The 21,437-nt window shown below is 42.7% G+C and overlaps 1 protein-coding gene across 1 annotated transcript in view; it reads right to left on the bottom strand.

The window, feature by feature from the left end:
* Positions 1 to 209: 209 nt before the first annotated feature.
* Positions 210 to 21,437, bottom strand: part of SEL1L3 (sel-1 suppressor of lin-12-like 3 (C. elegans)) — a 117,924-nt gene continuing 96,696 nt past the window's right edge. The window contains exons 18-24 of the mRNA XM_011974860.1: positions 20,053 to 20,143; positions 19,837 to 19,921; positions 17,611 to 17,720; positions 11,062 to 11,189; positions 9,791 to 9,893; positions 9,637 to 9,709; positions 210 to 1,351 (exon numbers count right to left, since the gene is read on the bottom strand). Of these exons, the coding sequence (XP_011830250.1) occupies positions 1,212 to 1,351; positions 9,637 to 9,709; positions 9,791 to 9,893; positions 11,062 to 11,189; positions 17,611 to 17,720; positions 19,837 to 19,921; positions 20,053 to 20,143 (730 nt within the window). The 3' untranslated portion in view covers positions 210 to 1,211. The remainder of the gene's footprint in view (positions 1,352 to 9,636; positions 9,710 to 9,790; positions 9,894 to 11,061; positions 11,190 to 17,610; positions 17,721 to 19,836; positions 19,922 to 20,052; positions 20,144 to 21,437) is intronic.

Raw genomic sequence — 21,437 nt, 5'->3', positions numbered from 1 at the left:
TTCCAAGGCCAGGCCTGAGCTCAGGATTCCTGGGGAGAAGCCTCCTGCCACCTTCCTATCTGCAAACGTTCATGGGTTATGAAAACTAAGCCCTCTCATCAGGAGGACTTTTCTTTTTTCCCTCCTGAAGGAGAATGCATGGACCGTTAGACTTTGTATGGTAACAGTAATTACAAAAAAAGGGGAAAAAAAAAACCACTTTCTGGTAGTCAATTGTATAAAAATAATTTTATTTACTACTGTAAATAAAGTAGTGCAAAGAGTAGTTTGGACCCACAATATTGCATTACTGATTTATTTACTACCTTAGCAGCATGTAGTATACAGACATTCTGCTCTTTCTCTTCCTCTCTAACACACACACACACACACACACACACGCACACACACACATCCCTGTACAGACTCAGGCAGGCATAAGGGGTAGGGATGAAACTATAAGCTAAAGGCTTACTTTCTGCATATTCCGTTGCTGCCAGTCTATTCTAATGGGTAATTCATGGAGAAGACTACAGTTAAGTACTAAGAATCTTCTAAATGTAATTTCATGGATTGCAATTGAAATGTAAAAGATATCTGACAATGTCATTAAATGATTCGGAAGCGCTGCAACCCTAGACAAATTCAAGGAGAAAAATGTAAACCAATTTACAAAGCTATCGCCCTCCCTGCATTTCCAGGCATAAACAATTTACTTCAAGGTGCCTTATAACTGCTAGGTCTTGGAAGTCAAAGAGAAATCTATCACTTCAGCTTTGAGGAACAGGGCGGTGGCAAACACAGGTACCAAAACATTATCTACCCTGTAGAGTAATCATAACTTTCTGTTCTTTGATAAAGGAATGAACCACGCACTACGATTCTTAAGACACATCTTGGTGTATAAGAATCCAGATCTGCCACATGGCAAGCTGTGACTCCTAATACATACAATCACTGGAACAAAGGCTGTGATGACCCAGTAGCCCTCCCCACATGCCCTGTGATCAAGATGTCCCTTGTATGTGTTTGATGACCTTTGGGATTACCACTGCCTGATCTGGGTACTTCCTTGTAAGTTGACTTTAAAAAAAAAGGACACCAATTGCAAAATTTGCATCCAGTTGACAAGACATTTAAGGTGTTTATCAGGATCTTGCCCTGGCCCCAGCTTCCCAAAATCAGCTGTTGAAAGGATTCTCTCTCATCCGGAGAGAAGCGGAGTGCACAGTTCACCCACGTGGCTCCAGGTTATTAGTGACTGTGGGCTGGTCTTGGTCAGAGGCATCTGCAGCTGGAGTCACAGCTGGACTTGCAGTGGACGTGGCAGTGTCTGGGGAAGCCCGGGATGGTCTTGGAGGGGGATCGTTCGCTGCAGAGACACATGCACAGCAGGTGCTGAATACTCAAAACAGTGCATTCAGGACGTACAACCACACCTAGACTCTGGCAAGCCAGGAGAGATGCATCTAGTCTAATGACTCTAACACTAACTAGCCAGGCAACTCTGGACCCATTATCTAAGTTTAAGAAGATGCCACCACATGCTGACAATCTGATTTCTAAATAAAAACCCTTCAAGAGTTTCACCTCCAACTGCCAATGCTCATCTCCCAGGGGACATTCTAGGAAGTTCAAGAATGGGTCCCCAAACTTCTGGCTTTTCTGGATATATGCAGGAATTCTCCTTCAGGCCCCTTCCAGTACCTACAGAAGAGGTCGTGGATTCCAACACTCTTCTGAAAGAATAGGAGAGTGATGGGGAGGGGCAGGGTGTTGTAGAATGATGTGCCCTTTCTAAGGTCATTAAAGCTACTACTCTGGCAGGTGATCTAGTGATTAGAGCCCTAATGATGAGGTACAAAGACCATTTTGCAACAGTCAGGAGAACTGGTTTGGGCAAGTCTCATTTATCTGCTGCTAACAAGTGACCTTGGGATAGATACAGACGGCAGACATTTTGGTTGTAGAATGTTTGAGTCTCCTGGGCCTCGGTTTCGTCACTTGTGAACTCAGAGTCTTGGATTAGATGATCTTGAAACCCACTTTGATCCTAAGACTTACCTTCCTGATGATCTCTGAGGAAGTTAATGAAGTACTAAGGCATGTATTTTCAAGCTCAGGGAAATGTTTAAATCACCATGGTAACAAGATAAATCAGCAATCAGTTTTTTGATTTTTTTTTAAAAAAGTGCCAATGTGTAAATGTAGAAAGAATGTATAATTAGCATTGCCACCGTTTAAATCTTTGGTAAGAGCGTAGTAAAAATGTTCGATGTCTCTACAGGAAGTTAGTCATTATCTGTGTGAGGACTCCCCCTCTTCCACTGGGGGGTTTGCAATCACTGCACAAGACCCCCACAGCCCGGCCTAATTTTAAAGTGGCCTCTTTGTCTGTGCTCACCTGGAATGTGCGCTAATTTTATTACTGGCCTAGAATCAAGGTAACCAGGACAATAAGCATGCTGTTTAAAAAATTACAGAGTATATTCCAGAGTCAAATAGGAGTGATTTGTGAATTATTTGCTTCCTGGGGGACCATTTTCTGTACATTAGTGAGAATTATCAAGAACTGGCCCAAACTGCAGCCCATGGGCCAAACGTAGTCATTGCTTGTTTTTGTGTGGCTCATGGTTTAAAAACAGTTTCTACACGGTTGAACAGAAGAAGAGTAATATTTCGTGACACGTGAAAAATATATGAAATTCAAATTTTGCATCCATAGTAAAGATTTATTAGAAACCCAGCCACAGGCTTTGTACCGTGGCTCATGCCTGTAATCCCAGCACTTTTGGAGGCCCAGGCAGGCAGATAACCCAAGGTCAGGAGTTTGAGACCAGCCTGGCCAACATGGTGAAACCCCATCTCTATAAAAAATACAAAAATTAGCTGGGCGTGGTGGCACGTGCCTGTCATCCCAGCTACTCGGGTGGCTAAAGCAGGAGAATTGCTTGAACCTGGGAGGCGGAGGTTGCAGTGAGCCGAGACTGGGCCACTGCACTCCAGCCTGGGCGACAGAGCGAGATTCCGTATCAAAAAAAAAAAGAAAGAAAGAAAGAAAAAGAAAAAAGAAACCCAGCCACAATGGCTGCTTTTCGGCTACAGCGGCAGAGTGGAGTAGTTGTGACCAAGACAGCCCTGAGGGCCCAAAATGTTTATTATCTGGTCCTTTACAGAAAAAGTTTGCTGATCTCTGCTGTTGTTAGGAAGAACATCTGCTTGCCGACTGACCAGATGGAAGCAAAAAGGAAAGAATATGTGGGACTATGTTGAATTCATCCTGAAATGAGAGAATGTTTGCACAAAGGCGGTATAAAGGGGAAAGCCCTAGAAATTGTATGCTATAAGTAAGATCATGCCAACTTCATCTGGGCCTCTGGATCTAGCAGAGACCAGATTCATGTCACTGAAACGCTTTTCAGGAGTGGAGATACTGGTAAGATGTGAAGCTAATGAGATAGGACAGGAGTACAACCTCCTCACGAAATCTCTCTGACTATAAGGCTACTGCTTTCTTCATAAGCACGACTTTGTGACATTTTACTATAATTTTAGTAGAAACCTCATTAGCTGGAAATGTAGATGACAGGAAACAGTAGGAAAAGGTTTAATTAATCTTATACATATCACCTTACTCTTTTTAAAAGAACATTAGGCTAACCACTTAGCCGGAAGGAATGAGTTGTCTTAAGTTATAAATGTATTGAATAGGTTGACGTTGGTTTAAAAGGTTACCTAGTTGTACCGAGGAACTAGCAGTTCTACAAATCTTGCTCTATATGGTGTATTCTATTGAGACATAAAGTTGGCATGATATTAGTAAGACAGGGTTCTTTCTTTGAAATAGTGACTTCTATTTTCCCCTTCTGTTCTTGCCTTTAGCTTCCTTCAGGCAGCTGGCCAGGCTCCATGATTTTTTGGTCTCAGGGGAGGTTTGTGGCCGGGCAGAAGTGGAGATGGCTCCAGACATAGACTTTACTTTAGGATTTTTTGTTTTTCAAAAGCCTGATCCATTAAGGCAATTATGCTTGGTGCACCCTCCCAAAGAGTGGACAAAGGAGAACCCTTTTGAGATGCAACAGGTGAGGAAAGGAGCTTCTTGGAGTCCTTGGGTTGTACCCACAGCAGGGCCTCTACCTTGCCCCATCAGCAATCAGAAATGAAGACTTGGGAGAAGAAAGGCTAATGACACTTGGCTTTGGCAAAGATGATGGAGTGCCCAGGGGACCCAGAAGCTGCAAAGCCAATGGACCTGGGGGAACAGTGTAGGCCCAGGGTGATGTGTGTCCTACTATCAGACTAGTGACTATCTGAGTGACCCTAGGACCACCCAAACCCAGGGACCTTTCCACTACTGTGGGAGGCATAAGCCGCAAGAAAGACTGAGCTGCCTGGTGGGATGCGAGCCAGGAGTCAAACACAAGTTCCCTTGAAGGAAAGAATATATATATTTATCTATAAATATACATGTATTCTTTATATATATATATAAAGAAATATATATTCGTTATATATAAATATATGTATTCTTTTTATATATAAATATATATGATGAAGATCAAGACATTGACTAATCTATTGAAAGTACCAATTGAGCTATCTTGGTATTTTTGATAGATTAGTCAATGTCTTTGTTGAAATGCTTTAAAAAATAGTTGAATGGGCCGGGTGTGGTGGCTCACGCTTGTAATCCCAGCACTTTGGGAGGCTGGGGCAGGCAGATCACGAGGTCATGAGTTCGAGACCAGCCTGACCAACACAGTGAAACCCTGTCTCTACTAAAAATACAAAAATTAGCTGGGTGTGGTGGTGCGCACCTGTAATCCCAGCTACTCAGGAGGCTGAGGCAGAAGAATTGCTTAAATCCAGGAGGCAGAGGTTACAGTGATCTGAGATCATGCCACTGTACTCCAACCTGGGTGACAGAGTAAGACTCCATCTCAAAAAAAAAAAAAAATAGTTGAATGGGCCAGGTGTGGTGGCTCATGTCTGTAATCCCAATACTTTGGGACGCTGAGGTGGGTGGATCACTTGAGATCAGGAGTTCAAGACCAGCCCAGCCAACATGGTGAAACCGCATCTCTACTAAAAATACAAAAATTAGCTGGGCATGGTGGCGCACACCTGTAGTCCCAGTTACTTGGGAGGCTGAGGCAGGAGAATCGCTCGAACTCAGGAGGCGGTGGTTGCAGTGAGCTGAGATCTCACCACTGCACTCCAGCCTGGGCAATAGGGTGAGACTCCATCTCCAAAAAAAAAAAAAAAAAAAAAAGGTTGAATGTTTTAGAAAGAGTCTAATAGCAAAGAAAAGCATACTAAGCTTTGGTCATTATGTCTGTTTCTGAGGTAAATCAAGCTATTTATGTGTAGGTGTTACCTAGTGTCAGCATGCTTTAATTGCAGGTAAAGTGCCCCAGAGGACATACTCCTTGAGAACTAGCAGCTAATATTTGTGGTTTTGCTTTGTTTTGTTTTGTTTTTGAGATGGAGTTTCATTCTTGTTGCCGAGGCTGGAGTGCAATGGCGTGATCTCGGCTCTCTGCAGCCTCTGCCTCCCAGCTTCAGGCGATTCTCCTGCCTCAGCCTCCCAAGTAGCTGGAATTACAGGCATGCCCACCATGCCCAGCTAATTTTTGTATTTTTAGTAGAGATGGGGTTTCACCATGTTGGTCAGATTGGTCTCAAACTCCTGACCTCAGGTGATCTACCTGCCTTGGCCTCCCAAACTGCTAGATGTGAGCCACTGTGCCCAGCCCATTTGTGGAGTTTTAAACACTTTACATGTGTTACCTCATTTGGTTATCTCAACTACAACAGGCAGTGGGTGTACTACTATTTCTACTACTTACAGAAGAGGGGACTGAGGCACAGATAGGCTCCTTCCTTTGCCCAAGGTCACATAGTTAGCTAGTGGTAGGGCCAGAATCTTAGCAGCATGACTTCCACACCAATGCTGTTAACTACCGTCCTGCACTGCTAGCCTTCTGAATGCAGGGCAATTTAATGTGGCAAATGCCATGACGTGTCAACTATATATCACAGAGCATATAAACTCAGGAGGAAAATGAAGGTAGTTGGAGCTGAACGCAAAATGGATGGACAGCTCAACTGCAAGTCTTGACTATAAATCATTACTTTTTAAAAACAACTGACTGGAAAAAATGCAAATCACAAAATGACAAAACTCTCTAACTTATAACAACAATCCTCACCCAAAGCTGCTGGCGGGAGGCTCCTAACTCTCAAATCCGTTTCCTCTTTTTCACACTGTCAGTCAGCACCCATAGTTCATTATTAAGTTTGTTTCACAACACCGTGGCTGCTACATGCACCCATCCCTGTCTTCCCCCAGCTGTGGGGCAGGTCTCAGGACCTTGTGCCAGCTCATCAGGGAGACACCAAGTGGTAGAAACTTGGTCTCTGAGCAGCATCACCTTTGCGGCGGCTTCTCCTCACCTCCTCCGTGCCTCGATTTCCCTGCCCCATCATCCCATCAGCTCCACTGTGCCGCTGGAGTACCTTCTTACTTAAAAAGTATTGAAAGGCCAGTCGCAGTGGCTTAGGCCTGTAGTCCCAGCACTTTGGGAGTCCAAGGCAGGTAGATCACTTGAGGTCAGGAGTTCGAGACCTGCCTGGCCAACATGACGAAACCCCGAAACCCCGCCTGTACTAAAAGTACAAAAATCAGCTGGGGGTGGTGGCGCGCACCTGTAATTCCATCTACTCAGTCGGCTGAGGCAGGAGAATCACCTGAGTCCGAGAGGTGGAGGTTGCAGTGAGCCGAGACTGTACCACTGTACTCCAGCCTAGGCGACAGTGAGACTCCGTCTCAACATAAATAAATAAATAAATAAGGTCAGGTGTGGTGGCTCACACCTGTAATCCCAGCACTTTGGGAGGCTGAGGTGGGTAGATCACCTGAGGTTGGGATTTTGAGACCAGATACTAAAAACAGAAAATTAGCCAGGCATGGTGGCACATGCCTGTATTCCCAGCTACTTGGGAGGCTGAGGCAGGAGAATCGCTTGAACCCAGAAGGCGGAGGTTGTGGTGAGCCGAAATCATTCCATTAGACTCCAGCCTGGGCAACAAGAGTGAAACTCAATCTCAAAAATAAATAAATAAAATAAATAAATAAATAAATACAAAAATTATTGACAAATTTGCATTTTGATGAGCACTTTTTAAAATGCAAAAATAATGTACTACAACTTTTTTTTTTTTTTTTTTTTTAGACAGGGTCTCATTCTGTTGCCCAGGCTGGAGTGCCATGGTGTGATCATAGCTCACTGCAGCCTTGAACTCCTGGGTGCAAAAGATTCTCCTGCCTCAGCCTCCCCAGTAGCTGGGACTGCAGGCATGTGCAACCACATCTGGATAATTTTTATTTTATTTTATTTTATTTTAGAGACAGGGTCTCGCTGTGTTGCCCAGGTTGGTCTCAAACTCCTGAGCTCAAGTGATCCTCCCTCCTGGGCCTGTCAAAGTGTTGGAATTATAGGAGTGAGTCACTGTGCTTGGCCTCCTGGTCTTTATTTCCTTATCTGGGCAAGCTACTTCACCTCTCTGCCTCAGTTTCCTCATCTGTAAAATAAAGGGCATAGAATTAAACAATTTTTATGATCCTATCCAAACATAGCCTTCTTTAGACTGCTCAAGCAAGAAGTAGGTATGTGCTGGAGAAAGCAATTGAAAAAGTTTGAGAAAAATGATGAAAATGTATGAAAGAACTATGGGGATATAGGAAAAGCAAAACATCACAGGACAGGAGAGACACGGAGACAAGAATGTGAAGAGACTAATAATGAAGGCATAGAGACAGAAAAAAGAGATGACTTCTGATCAAAGCAATTCCACCCGCCCATGAATTTTCATGGCTACCAGCTGGCATAAAATCATAAAGACAAATTTCAGTTCCTCTAACGGAATTGCATTTGTAATAATCATCACAATATTTCTACAGAGTAAAAATGACAAAGATAATTTGAAATGGAAAACACTGACAAGATGCAAAATAAATGACTATACCTGGCAACAAATTTAGGGACGGGACAGAATTTGCATGAGTGAAGTTTATTAACTGGCAGACCACGGGGCATCAAGCCCGGAAGGTTTTGATGGGTCCCTGTTAACCTCCTCAGGTAAATCAGAGAGAAATGATTTCACATTAGCTCCTTGCAACAGTGACTTCCTTCTCACTGTGGAAGAGACGGTGACGTGCACCCCTTTCACTTTTCATTATCTGCTACACAAATAACAGCTACGCAAATGCTCCAATGCCATGTCCAGTCCTAATCTATACATTTGCATTTGTCTCCATGAGTTACTATATCCTTTTGTAGCCTTCTGAGATGGTAAAAAATCAGTTTTCTTTCTCTCGAGAGACCAGAGACGTCTGTGGGTGTGAGTACCTACTATGCATGAGTTATCGCAAATGACACGACAGGGGCCTTCCTCTTACTCAGCTTATGGTCTAATAGAGGAGATAAATGTAAGAGCTAACATTTATTGGGAAGGTTTTATATGCCAGATAAATGTAACAGCTAATGTTTAACTACAGTTGTCATTTTGATAAGTGTCTTGTGTGTATTTTTTTTTTCACTTAAGATTTTTTTCATTTTATGTTCCTAGGAAGTAGCTACTCTCATAACCTCATTGTATTGATGAGAAATTTGGGGATCAGAAAGGTTAAATAACTTGTCATAAGTCACACAGCTAATGAGTAGCCAGGCCTGGACTCTAAGCCCAAATAGAAGCAAGTAAGGCTTGCTTGTCCTTAACTGCTATTCTATACTAGCTCAGAAAAATAACAATGATTAGTGGAAACCATGCTCAACTAAATGTCCACTTTACGATTCCTGCTCAGTCCCTCCCTCTGAGTCCGTGTGGCCGAGGATTTTATTCATTATGAGTGTTTGTTTATCCTCTTACACATTTGATTGCTTGACTGAAATGGAAGGGAAGACTTCATGCTGCCAGGGGCTTTGGCGCTGTGTTTTCAGGCACACAGAGGCAGAATTCTGACGGATGTATTTTCAATGGAAGAAGCTGTATTAGGTCAGTTTCTTAAGCTTTTTAAAGAAAATCCTTATTTTGAGACTTGGTGCGGTAGCCCACGCCTGTAATCCCAGCACTTTGGGAGGCCGAGGCAGCCAGATCACCTGAGGTCAGGAATTCGGGACCAGCCTGGTCAACACGGTGAAATCCTATCTCTACTAAAAATACAAAAATTAGCCGGGTGTGGTGGTGCACGCCTGTGATCCCAGCTACTTGGGAGGGTGAGGCAGGAGAATTGCTTGAGCCCAGAAGGCAGAGGTTGCAGTGAGCTGAAATCACACCACTGCACGCCAGCCTGGGTGACAGAACGAGACTCCATCTCAAAATAAAATAAAATAAAATAAAATAAAATAAAATAAAATAAAAATAAAATCCTTATTTTGAAAAATACAATAGTAACTTTGTGGCCTCCCAACAGCCAGGAATTTCATATACCTCTAGAAGGATTCCCATCCTGTGAAAGATGACCCTAGGGATAGGAGATAGCATGACCAACGGCACCAGGAGGGAAAACACAATTTTTCCGGTAGACCAAAAAAAGAAAAAAAAAAAAACCCTGCTTTTTTTTACATATTGCTTTCGCTTTTTATAAATCTTTACCTGAGACAGACTGGAAATACTGCACAGTCCAGGCGATCAATATGGACAGCAGAAAGGTTCCCAGAAAGTAGATCTGCAAACATCAGAAGCACGCATTAGTGACTGACAAAGGCCAGAGGCCACAAGGGTGGGGCCGGTGGGAGATGAAACCTACCAGGGCTGAGTGCAGGACAGCACCCCAGAGAAGCCGCAAATGCAGGTAAAGCCAGGCCAAGGAGCAGGGGCTGAAGGATTCCTCATTACTGTGGCTCCAGCACCTGCAGACAAAGCCCAGGGCATCTTGACGTGTCAGCCAACTTTGGTGGCACGACCCAGGACTGGCATTTTCAGATCCACAAACCTACATTCTTCTGCTTTTGGACAAATGAGCACACTCAACTGACAAAGATGAGAGACAAAGAAATAAAGCCAGTGGCCAAATAAGTGGTTTGGCCTGATCTGACATTCTAGAATCCCAGTAGAAAGTTTAGAAAAAGGTCAGTTTTGTCCTTAATTAAGAGTCAAGTCTGTTCTGCTGTGGTGACAGCAAAAATTTAAAAATAAATAAAATAAAAGTCAAGCAAGACGCTGAAGCACAGGACCCACTAGAACAGTATTTCTCTTTAAAGCGCAGATGTAGGAATGCCTCCTTATCTTTCAAAAAAGCATCAGCTAATTAGGCCGGGCACGGTGGCTCACACCTGTAATCCCAGCACTTTGGGAGGCTGAGGCAGGTGGATCACTTGAGGCCAGGAGTTCGAGACCAGCCTGGCCAACATGGCGAAACCTTGTCTCTATTAAAAACACAAAAATTAGCCTGGTGTGATGGTGCACGCCTGTAATCCCAGCTACTCAGGAGGCTGAGGCATGAGAATCACTTGAACCCAAGAAGTAGAGGTTGCAGTGAGCTGAGATCGCACCACTCCAGCCTGAGTGACAGAGCGAGGCCCTGTCTCAAAACAAACAAGAGGCAAGCATGGGCTAATCAGATTGTTATTCTTTCCATTCTCGTGGAAATTTCTGGTCAGCCCTTAAACTTCAGATCAAGTACCTTCTATATCTTAAACTTCAGATACTTGAAAAGAGAAATACACTCGGATCTGGCTGAATGTTTTCTAGTAGAAGCAAACCCTGGGTTTTTTCTTTCTTTTCTCTCTCTCTCTTTTCTTTCTTTTTTTTTTTTTTGTTCTTTTAGTAGAGATGAGGCTCCGTCATGTTGGCCAGGCTAGTCTTGAACTCTTGACCTCAAGTGATCTGCCTGCCTCAGCCTCCCACAGTGCTGCGATTGCAAGTATGAGCTACAGTGCCCTGCCTTTTGTTTTTGTTTGTTTGTTTTTTAAATACAATTTACATTACACAATAAGGGTAAAGCTAACTTTAACCAAGAAGCAAACATCATCTACTTGGGTTTCTCAGATTCCATAGTTCTAGAGGCTCTGAGCTCACCTTTCGTACAGTTCCTGGAGAATGGAGATGTTATTAGAGTGGAGAGTTGAGTCAATTTCCAAGAAATCCAAGATATGATGCGGGATTATAGTACCTTCCTCGATTAGCAGGGCCAGATTAAAAAATCCCTAAAAACAAACCACAAACCAAACTCATCAACTCCTTGAAATAAAACCTAGACACACACTCTTCATCAGAATGTAAATGTTTACAACCTCTAAAATTTTTTTTAGTCTCTAGAGCCAGATGGTTTTGTCACTTTCATTGATGAATTGTTTCCCTAAATATATGCATCTGAGAAATTTATTTGCAGGAGAACCAGGAGGCTTTCAGAAGCTGCTGTGTCCCATCTGCTCCGAAACCAGTCAACCGGGAGATCTGTCCTTTCTCGCTTACTCTCTCAAAACAGAACTTACTGGAAAACGTGCCCTTGTATCATAAATGAAATAAGAATACCGAGTCGAATGCCATGTCCATTGCCTACAGACTATGCCCTCGGTTGCCATAGCCCTGTCGGAAATCTGACAAAGTGTTTCTGTGGCTAGGGCGGCTTCCCATGACTGACATCCCAAGGCGGTGCCTGCCTTGCACAGGATCACCTAAGGGCACTCATCTCAACTTTCCTAGGCTGGTGCAGAAACCTCTTCTCATGACTCTTCTTGGCACAGATCTCCACTACGGTATATTTTCCTACCTCTTCCTCTGACATCTTGTTCTTAATCGTTAAAGGTAGGACCTGTCTTATTGGGCTGTATGGATCCAATAAAATAAGCACAGTGAGATGGCCCGACCATAGACATGCTTCATAAAGGATGGGTACTATTACGCTACCTGGAGAATGTACACCCTCCATCACAAGCCGAACAGGTGGCCAGATTAAGAAACAAGCAGAAAACGATGTGGTTCTTACCATTAGAACTTGACCAATTAAACTGGATTGCTGCCCTTGAAAGAACTCCGGATCGTGTTTTTTGTGTTTTGTTTTTAACTTCTATTTCAACTTTAGGGGTACATGCACAGGTTCGTCATATAGAGTATTTTGTTATGTGTTACGGGGGTTTGTTGTACACATTATTTTGTCACCCAGGTACTAAGCCTAGCACCTATTTGTTATTTTTCCTGATCCTCTCCCTCCTTCCAACCTCCACCCTTAGTGTAGTGTCTATTGTTCCCTTCTATGTGCCCATGTGTTCTCATCATTTAGCTCCCACTAAGTGAGAACATGTGGTGTTTGGTTTTCTGCTCCTGCACAGTTTGCTGTGGATAATGGCTTCCAGCTCCATCCATGTTCCTGCAAAGGACGTGATCTCATTCTTTTTTATGGCTGCATAGTATTCCATGGTGTATATGTATCCCATTTTCTTTATCCAGTCTACCGTTGATGGGTATTTAGGTTGATTCTATATCTTTGCTATTGCGAATAGTGCTGCAATGAACATACATGTGCATGTGTCTGCATAACAGAACAATTTATAATCCTTTGGGTATATACAATCTCATTACTGGGTCAAATGGGAGTTCTGTTTTTAGGTCTTTGAGGAATTGCTAGTGTTTTCCACAATGGCTGAACTAATTTACACTCCCACCAACACTGCATAAGTGTTCTTTCTCTTTGCATCCTCACCGGCACCTGTTCTTTTTTGACTTTTTAATAATAACCATTCTGACTGGTGTGAGATGGTGTCTCACTGTGATTTTGATTTGCGCTTCTCTAATGACATGATCACATCGAATGGCTTTATATCTTCCCTCTAGACCTTGCCTCTTAGTTGCCTCTGACAACAATCTAAATGAGAATCATCATTTACCATGTTGCATACTCCAGGACTTTCACAACCATCATATGTAGCAATTACGATAAAAATACCAGCAGCTCACATTTTGAGTGCCTGCCATATGCAAGGCATTGTTCTGTTTTTTATATTTATTCATTTAACCCTCATAACAATAAACTGATATAGGCAGTATTATCCTCCCTATTTTATAGATGAGGAAACTGAGGCACAGAGTGGTTAAACAACTTGCCCAAGGTTACACAGCTGGAAAGTGGAAGAGCTGGGGCGTCAAACACAAGAGGACAGGGTGCAGAGTCTCAAATCTTAAACTCCCCCAAGGTGCCAAAAATAACCTCTAAATAGATGAAGCGTTAAGTATCTTTAAGATGCACACACACACTCACACAACAGCAGAAAATAGACCACTTCTGCACTCTTTGAAAGGAAGGCACTCTTAAAATTTGAGGTATTAAGAGAAAAGAAAAAAATGGCTTTATGAATTTTTTTTTTTTTTTTTTTTTTTTAGTGCAATGGTGTGATCTCGGCTCAGTGCATCTTCCGCCTCCCGGGTTGAAATGATTATCCGGTCTCAGCCTCCTGAGTAGCTGGGATTACAGATGCCCACTACCACGCATGGCTAATTTTTGTATTTTTAGTAGAGACGGGGTTTCTCCATGTCAGCCAGGCTGGTCTCGACCTTCTGACCTCAGGTGATCCGCCCACCTTGGCCTCCCAAAGTGCTGGGACTACAGGGTTGAGCCACTGCGCCAGGCAGGCTTTGTGCAATTTTAAAGTCTCTAATCAATGGAATAATACCAAGATTAAAATAAGTGGGAAAACAGAGTAGGGGAATAGTTGTTTGCAATGTAATAGCTTAAGGTTCGTTATCTACTAGATACATAAATAAAGAACTAATTATAGTTAAAATTTTTAAAAGTGTCAAAATTCCAATAGATAAACAGGCAAAGAATAATAGAGAATTTACAGAAAAGAAAATACGAAAAGTAAGTTATCATAAACAAGTATATGTAAAAGTGTCCATCATCACTAGTAATTAAGTAAATGCATGTTAAAAACAGTAAGAAAGTATCAACATATCATTATTCAATTAGCAAAATTAAATCATGAAAGCATCCAGTTGCTGGTAAGACTTCAGTCATCCTTCTCTACTTAACCACTGATCGGTGAGGTATTAAATGGAAAGCCCTTTCAGAAAGCAAAATGGCAGTGTGCTATCATGTAGTCATAAAACCATTTATTTATGTTTTTATTTTTACTTTTATTTTTTGAGATGGAGTCTCACTCTGTTGCCCAGGCTGGAGTGCAGTGATCTTGGCTCACTGTAACCTCTACCTTCCGGGTTCAAGAGATTCTCTTGCCTCAGCCTCCCAAGTGGCTGGGACTACTGGTGTGCACCACCACACCCAGCTAATTTTTGTATTTTTAGTAGAGATGGGGTTTCACCATATTGGCCAGGCTGGTCTCAAACTGCTGACCTCAAGTGATCCGCCTGCCTCGGCTTCCCAAAGAACCGGGATTACAGGCATAAGACGCTGTGCCTAGCCTCATAAAACCCTTTAGAATGTCTGACTCAATACTACTATTTCTCAGATTATAAGGAAAGTGTTCAAACTAAGAGAAAAGACGGAAATGTAAAAATATTCATTGTAGCACTAGCTAGAATTCCAACACAAGAGGAAACCACCTCCAAGTCTTCCTTGGTAGACTATAAATCCCATACAGGCAAGAGTATGATCTATCTTTTTATCTTCTGTCCCCACCACTAATCATTGTCTAAGACATGGTAGGACTAGATAAATATGTGTCGAATCAATGAATAAGTTAGTAAACAAAAGTATAAGCATCCACCAATAAGGTAAAGCTTAAGAAATTATAATGAATCAGTTCAACAGAATATGGGGCAGCTATTAGAGGTAATAATTAGAGACTACGTAATAAAATGCACACAGTCCTACAATGAATGATAAGACAGATTTAAAAAGTGACAGGTGGCCAGGTGCGGTGGCTCGTGCCTCTAATCCTAGCACTTTGGGAGGCCAAGGTGGGCGAATCCCGAGGTCAAGAGATCGAGACCATCCTGCCCACCATGGTGAAACCCCGTCTCTACTAAAAATACAAAAATTAGCTGGGTGTGGTGGCACATGCCTGTAGTCCCAGCTACTCGGGACGCCGAAGCAGGAGAATCGCTTGAACCTGGGATGCAGAGGTTGCAGTAAGCCAAGATTGTGCCACTGCACGCTAGCCTGGCAACAGAGCAAGACTCCGTCTCAAAAAAAAAAAAAAAAAGTGACAGGCACACTATAGATAACATGACAGATGCATTTGCTTGCAGGCAGGGACTGCAAGGAAACATGAAGACATAAAGGAGTAAAACCCCTGCCATAGAATTATCTGTGCATTCTTTGGTTTATTTTTCTTGAAAAAACATCCTTCATTGTTTTTGTAACATTGGCTTTCCAAAAAGTAAAAATAAAAATTGAAAAAAAAATCCAGGCCCAATTTTAAGTGACAGGAAATATGACCTAAGGGAGTTTATTTCTATAGCAAATGACTTTAGCAGCAACTCCTTCTTTTCAGAGGAAATGATAACAGAATAGATCATGTCCACTGAGTGTACTTGGCATTGGGCTTAGAGCTTTACACTGAACATCTCATTTAATCCTCACGACCTATGAGGCAGATGCTCTTATTACTCCCATTTACACATGAGCAAATAGAGATTCAGAGATTTAGTGACTCGTCAGGGACAAAGAGCTATGGAGTGAGAGAGATGTGGGATTTTAACCCAGGTACATGACCACTGTGATGTTGTACCTCCACTTAAAAAAAAAAAAAAAAAATGGTTGGCCAGGCACAGTGGCTCATGCCTGTAATCCCAGCACCTGGGGAGGCCAAGGTGGGCAGATCACTTGAGCCCAGGAGTTCAAGCCCAGCCTGGGCAACATGGCAAAACCTCATCTCTACAAAAAATTAGCCGGACATGCATTTGTAGTCCCAGCTACTTAGGAGGCTGAGGTAGGAGGATCGCTTGAGCCTGGGGATCAAGGCTGCAGTGAGCTGAGATTGTGCCACTGCATTCCAGCCTGGGTTACAGAGTGAGACCCTGTCTCAAGAAACCCCACAAAATAGCAACAACAAAGAACTCCCACCAAAGACTGATACAGGGATGAGTTTCCAATTTTTGTTTTGTGGTCAGACTGTAAAGCACAACACGAGAAATCCGTTGCAGCAGAGGGTAACAACTGTCCAAACCTCCATCATGAAAATGATTCTGAGCTCCTCACAAGAGGACTCCAAGTAGCAAATGTAGAGGGAATAAGGGAAATTGAGAATCATCGTTGGAACAGCATGGTAATAATCATAACAGGCAAAATTCCTGCCCAAAATGTATAACCTCAATCTACTCACGAGAAAACAGAAGACAGACCCAAATCAACAGACATTCTACAAGCTACCTAACAAGCATTCTTCAAGTATCAAGAGTCATGAAGAGGAGAAAAGACTGAGGAACTGTAATAGATTGGAGAAGATTGGAAAGAAATATACAACTCAATCTAATGTGGGATCCTGGATTGAATTCTGGAACAGAAGAAGGATATTAGTGGAAAAATTGGTGAAATCTACATGAAGTCTGAAGTGTAGTTAATAATACTGTCCCAACATTAATATCTTAGTTTGACAATGGCATTGCGGTTATGTCAGATGTGAACATTAGGGGAGGTCGAATGAAGGGTATACAGAACTCTCACTTATTTTTGCAACATTTCTGTAAATCTAACATTATTTTCAAATAAGAAGTTTACAAAAAAATCATTTACGGAAAAACTCTGTCACTGAAGCACAGCCCAACAGTACAAGCAAACCGCTTCCTATTGTGGACGCACTTCTAATTTCTTGAGTTTCTACCTGGTGAGTGAGTTTGATGTAATTTGGTAGAAATACCCTTTGATGTCTTTGATGTTTGGAGCCAAAGATCCAGTTTTAGGAGCTGGACGCTTTGCTTACCATCTGATTACTTGGCCTTGAACAATTCATTACCTTTTTCTCTCTTTTTTTTTTTTTTTCCTGAGACGGAGTCTCGCTCTGTCGCCCAGGCTGGAGTGCAGTGGCACGATCTCGGCTCACTGCAAGCTCCACCTCCTGGGTTCACGCCATTCTCCTGCCTCAGCCTCCCAATTCATTACCTTTGACTATAAATAGGGTATAATAATCTCCACTCCCAAGGGATTATGTGAGAATGGCACAGGGGACACAGTAGGTGTTTAATAAAGGCTCACTCTTATGGTTAGTGTCCTCATACAGTTGTTTGATGGGCGTGTGAAAATGGATGAACAATGGCTTTGTAAATGGTGCAGTGTATGCACACATAAAGGACTGTTAGGAAGAATTCTGGTTTTGCAAGTTCACAAATGGATGTCACCAATAACTGGGTTTTTTTCTGAGACAGGGTCTCGCTCTTTCACCCAGGCTGGAGTGCAATGGTGTGATCACGGCTTGCTGCAGCTTTGACTTGCCAGGCTCAAGCAATCCTCCTGCCTCAGTCTCCCAAGTAGCTGGGAGTACAAGGGAGCATCACCACATCCAGCTAATTTTTTTATTTTTGTAGAGACGGGGTTTTGCCATGTTGCTCAAGCTGGTCCCGAATTCCTGACCTCAAGCCACCCACCCCTGTCGGCCTCCCAAAGTGCTGGGATTATAGGCGTGAGCCACTGCGCCTGGCCAAGAGCTGGTTTTTATTGTGGCTGCTGTTTACCTGGGAGTCTCCATCCAGGGCGGCTTGGGCGTACATCTGCACAGACAACTCCAGGTCCTGTGACTGGTTTTGGTGGCCATAGTAGTAAAGGTCTCCCATCTTCAAATATGCTGCAGGAAATAAAGCACAGATCCATTTGTCAAGTGTTTTTTTTTTTTTTTTCCACACCAACATTTTAGATTAATTGGCCCATTCACATGAATGAAAGGTTTTCCTATTAGTATCTGAAGAACATCTTTATGTTTCCCTGATATGTCAAGAGAGAAACAAGCAAAAAGGCTTTTTACCCAGAGCATCCCTATATCTAGACATATTTTGCTTTCCTTTTTTTCTAAATTTTTTGTGATAGGGTCTCCACCATCCAGGCTGGAGTACAGTGGTGAGATCAGGGCTCACTGTAGCCTTGACTTCCTGGGCTCAAGTGATCCTTCCACCTCAGCCTCCCAAGTAGCTGGGATTACAGGAGTATGCCACCACATCCGGCTAATTTTTGTATTTTTTTTTTTTTTTTATAGAGATGGGGTTTCACCACATTGTCCTGGCTGGTCTCGAACTCCTGGACTCAAGCAATCCTCCCACCTCAGCCTCCCAAGGTGCTGGGATTACAGGCATGAGCCACCGCACCTGGCCCCTAGACAGTTTCTTCTTTGGCCAGGTAGCTCTCCTGAATAGCTCTGCACATCTCAGTCTACGACTTTGCTGCCCAATCAGCCAAGGTTGTTCTAGGTGCTTTACCTCACATCTGACATTTTGCTGTTCATCTTTGATGTCTGTTGTTGGTAATTCTTTGCTTTAGCCATGTATTTTATTTTTCCTCTGAAGAAAAACTTATGTTTAAGAGTGTATGTATCGGCTGGGTGCCGTAGCTCACACCTGTAATCCCAGCATTTTCGGAGGCTGAGGTGGGCAGATCACTGGAGGTCAGGAGTTCAAGACCAGCCTGGCTAACATGGTGAAACCCCATCTCTACTAAAAAACACAGCAATTAGCCAGGTGTGGTGGTGCATTCCTGTAATCCCATGTACCCAGGAGGCTGAGGGGAGAATCGCTTGAACCTGAGAGGCAGAGGTTGCAGTGAGCCGAGATAGCGCCATTGCACTCCAGCCCGGGCAACAGAGCAAGACTCCATCTCAAAAAAAAAAAAAAAAAAAAGAGTATATGTATTAGTCAATGTCCAAGAAGGAAAACAGAATCCATTTCAGCTGGTTCAAAAGAGGAATTTCATCATGGGGAAGCAGTTACTAGGGTGTTGGGAGAGCTGAAAAGGCAAATGGAAAACAATAGGCAGCTGAGATCAGCAGTGAGAAGGCTACTATTATCCCCAGGACGTGGGGGCCACAGGGTGCCTGTAATGTTACCAGAGACCCAGAGCCTGGTGCTGAGATCAAAGAGGGTGGAGCTGCCAGGCAGGGGCTGGAACCGTGGAAACGTAGCCCCTGCCAGAGACACAGTTCAAAGCAGAGAGAGAAGGGGAGAAGTACTTGGGCTTCTTCTCCCATCCTGCAATCTTCTGCCAGTGCCTCTTACTGCCTGAAAGGAATCAGAAGCCCGTGGGTAGAGGAGTCTAGGAACTGTAATTCCTGGAGGCCAGTCCCCTACCATGCAGAGCAGAGCAGAGGAATCCACACAAATGACTGGCCCAGAGAATCACTCCATAATAGCGTTCTCTTTTACATTTTCATTGACTCAGAAGAAATGTCGGGGGCCAGGTGCAGTGGCTCATACCTGTAATCCCAGCATTTTGGGAGGCCAAGGCGGGTGGATCACCTGAGGTCAGGAGTTTGAGACGAGCCTGGCCAACATGGTGAAACCCTGTGTCTACTTAAAAATACAAAAATTAGCTGGGCATGGTCGTGTGCGCCTGAAATCCCAGCTACTCGGGAGGCTTGGGCAGGAGAATCACCTGAACCTGGGAGGTGGAGGTTGCACTGAGCCTATATCACGCCACTGCACTCCAGCCTGGGGAACAGAGCGAGACTGTCTCAAAACATAAAAATAAAAAATAAGAGATGTTGGGTCCAAGCACTCCATGGGACAATCGGCGAGGAGCAGTGCATTGTGTGAGGCTGAGAGCAGAGTTCAGCGATCTTAATAGCAGAGATTTTTCATGTTCTTTTCTAATTATTTAGAAATACCTCACTTCACACAAAGCTGTCAGAAATTCCCTGTTACTAAAGATGAAAAACGTCTAATGCTTCAATTATGCACCTGTTTTTCTATACATACCAAAGGAAGGCGCATCGATTTGAAAAACAGAGAAATTATAGTATCTCCAAACACAGTTAACACCCAAGTATCTCCTGGCCAGGTCCTAAGGGGTAAAGGGAAGAAAAAGTTAATTCATTAATATTTCGGCCAAGCGATCAAGGTTGCCTCCATAAAACCCAATTCATTATCCTTAACCTCAGAGCTTCTACTCTGAGAAGAATACATTTTACTTACTGGCCTCTCCTCACAGATGTGTGCTAAATTTGTCTGTGACACTTCAATTCCAGTTTCTGCTGCTAAAACATAATACAGCAAAGCTTCATGCCTAAAAATAGATGATTAATAATAAATTTCATATAGTGGTTCTTACTAATATTCACAGAGAGCTTTATATTCAAACATAAGAGGGCACAAAATAAGCAGTTTTTTTAAAAACCACAAAATCATGAGTTTTTTTTTTTAAATAAATATTGTTAAAAATACTGCATGCACTGATTTATTTTCTGTCTTAAAGGCTGAACTCACAGATAAGGCTGGGGAGCTAGTTGATGCAACAGCTACCTCTACTGGCTGAAGGGCATGTCGGATGTTGGCTTGGGAGTTGTCTACTAGCCTTCAGTCCTTGAATCCTTCTTCCATCCTCGCTTAGAGGAGATAAATGGTGTTAAGAAAAACCCCTGTGCTTTGGAGTCCTCTGTTTTATGAAAGGCTTTATAGGGCTTAGGATTCTGAATGAGTTTAATTAAAGCTGAGCTTTTGTTGTGCCTTAGAAGCTTGGCAAAGGAGAGGCAGTTTACAAGGGACTTGATATCAATGGCCAACAGACATAAGAGAAAAGAAACGTTTGACACCACTAGCAATCGAATAATTGCAAAACAATGAGTGACCACTTTCATCTGTTGAAAGATTGGTACAAGATTCATATTTGGAATAATGGCAAAGGCTTGGGGAAATGGACATACTCTACAACTACTGCTAGCTTGAGGGCCAATAAATTCAACGGTTCTGGAAGGACAGGCCGAAGGAGTCTTAAGAATGTACATACCACATGGCCCTACAGTTCTCCCTTGTGGGGGTTTATTCTAAAGAAACAATCAGAGATATGTGCAAAGATTCTGTTGCCACAGAGTTCATGGTAGAGCTCTTTATATGAACAACAACAAAAAACTGGAAACACATGTCTGAAAATCAGAGACTAGTGAAATTAACCCACAGTGTAGCTACTTTCAGACGTGGCCATTAAAATGATGTGTGGAAGGGTATTCAAAAACATAGCAAAATATTTATGCAAAATTTTCCATTCCGTGAAAAAAAAGCAGGGTATATAAAACGATGCACCCTATTTTTGCAAAACAAAAATATAACCGAACACACACATGTACACACATACACATGCAGATACAAATAGGCAGAGGAAAAAAAAAAACCCTAAAAATTATCACCAAAATGCTAACAACACTTATTTCTGGGTGGTGAGAATGCATGTCATTTTTATTCTATTCTTTTTACTTATCTGATTTCCTCAATTTTTTATACGTTACCCAGCTTAAGAGTAGAACTCTATTTTAACCATAAGTAGTTTCTCAAAGCTTATTTTTCATTTTAAGGAGTTGATATTA

The sequence above is a fragment of the Mandrillus leucophaeus genome, unplaced genomic scaffold (genome assembly GCF_000951045.1).
Source record: "Mandrillus leucophaeus isolate KB7577 unplaced genomic scaffold, Mleu.le_1.0 Scaffold1498, whole genome shotgun sequence".
NCBI lineage: Eukaryota > Metazoa > Chordata > Mammalia > Primates > Cercopithecidae > Mandrillus > Mandrillus leucophaeus.
Note: the sequence above shows the minus strand (reverse complement) of the source record. Positions and strands in the feature narration are given on the sequence as shown.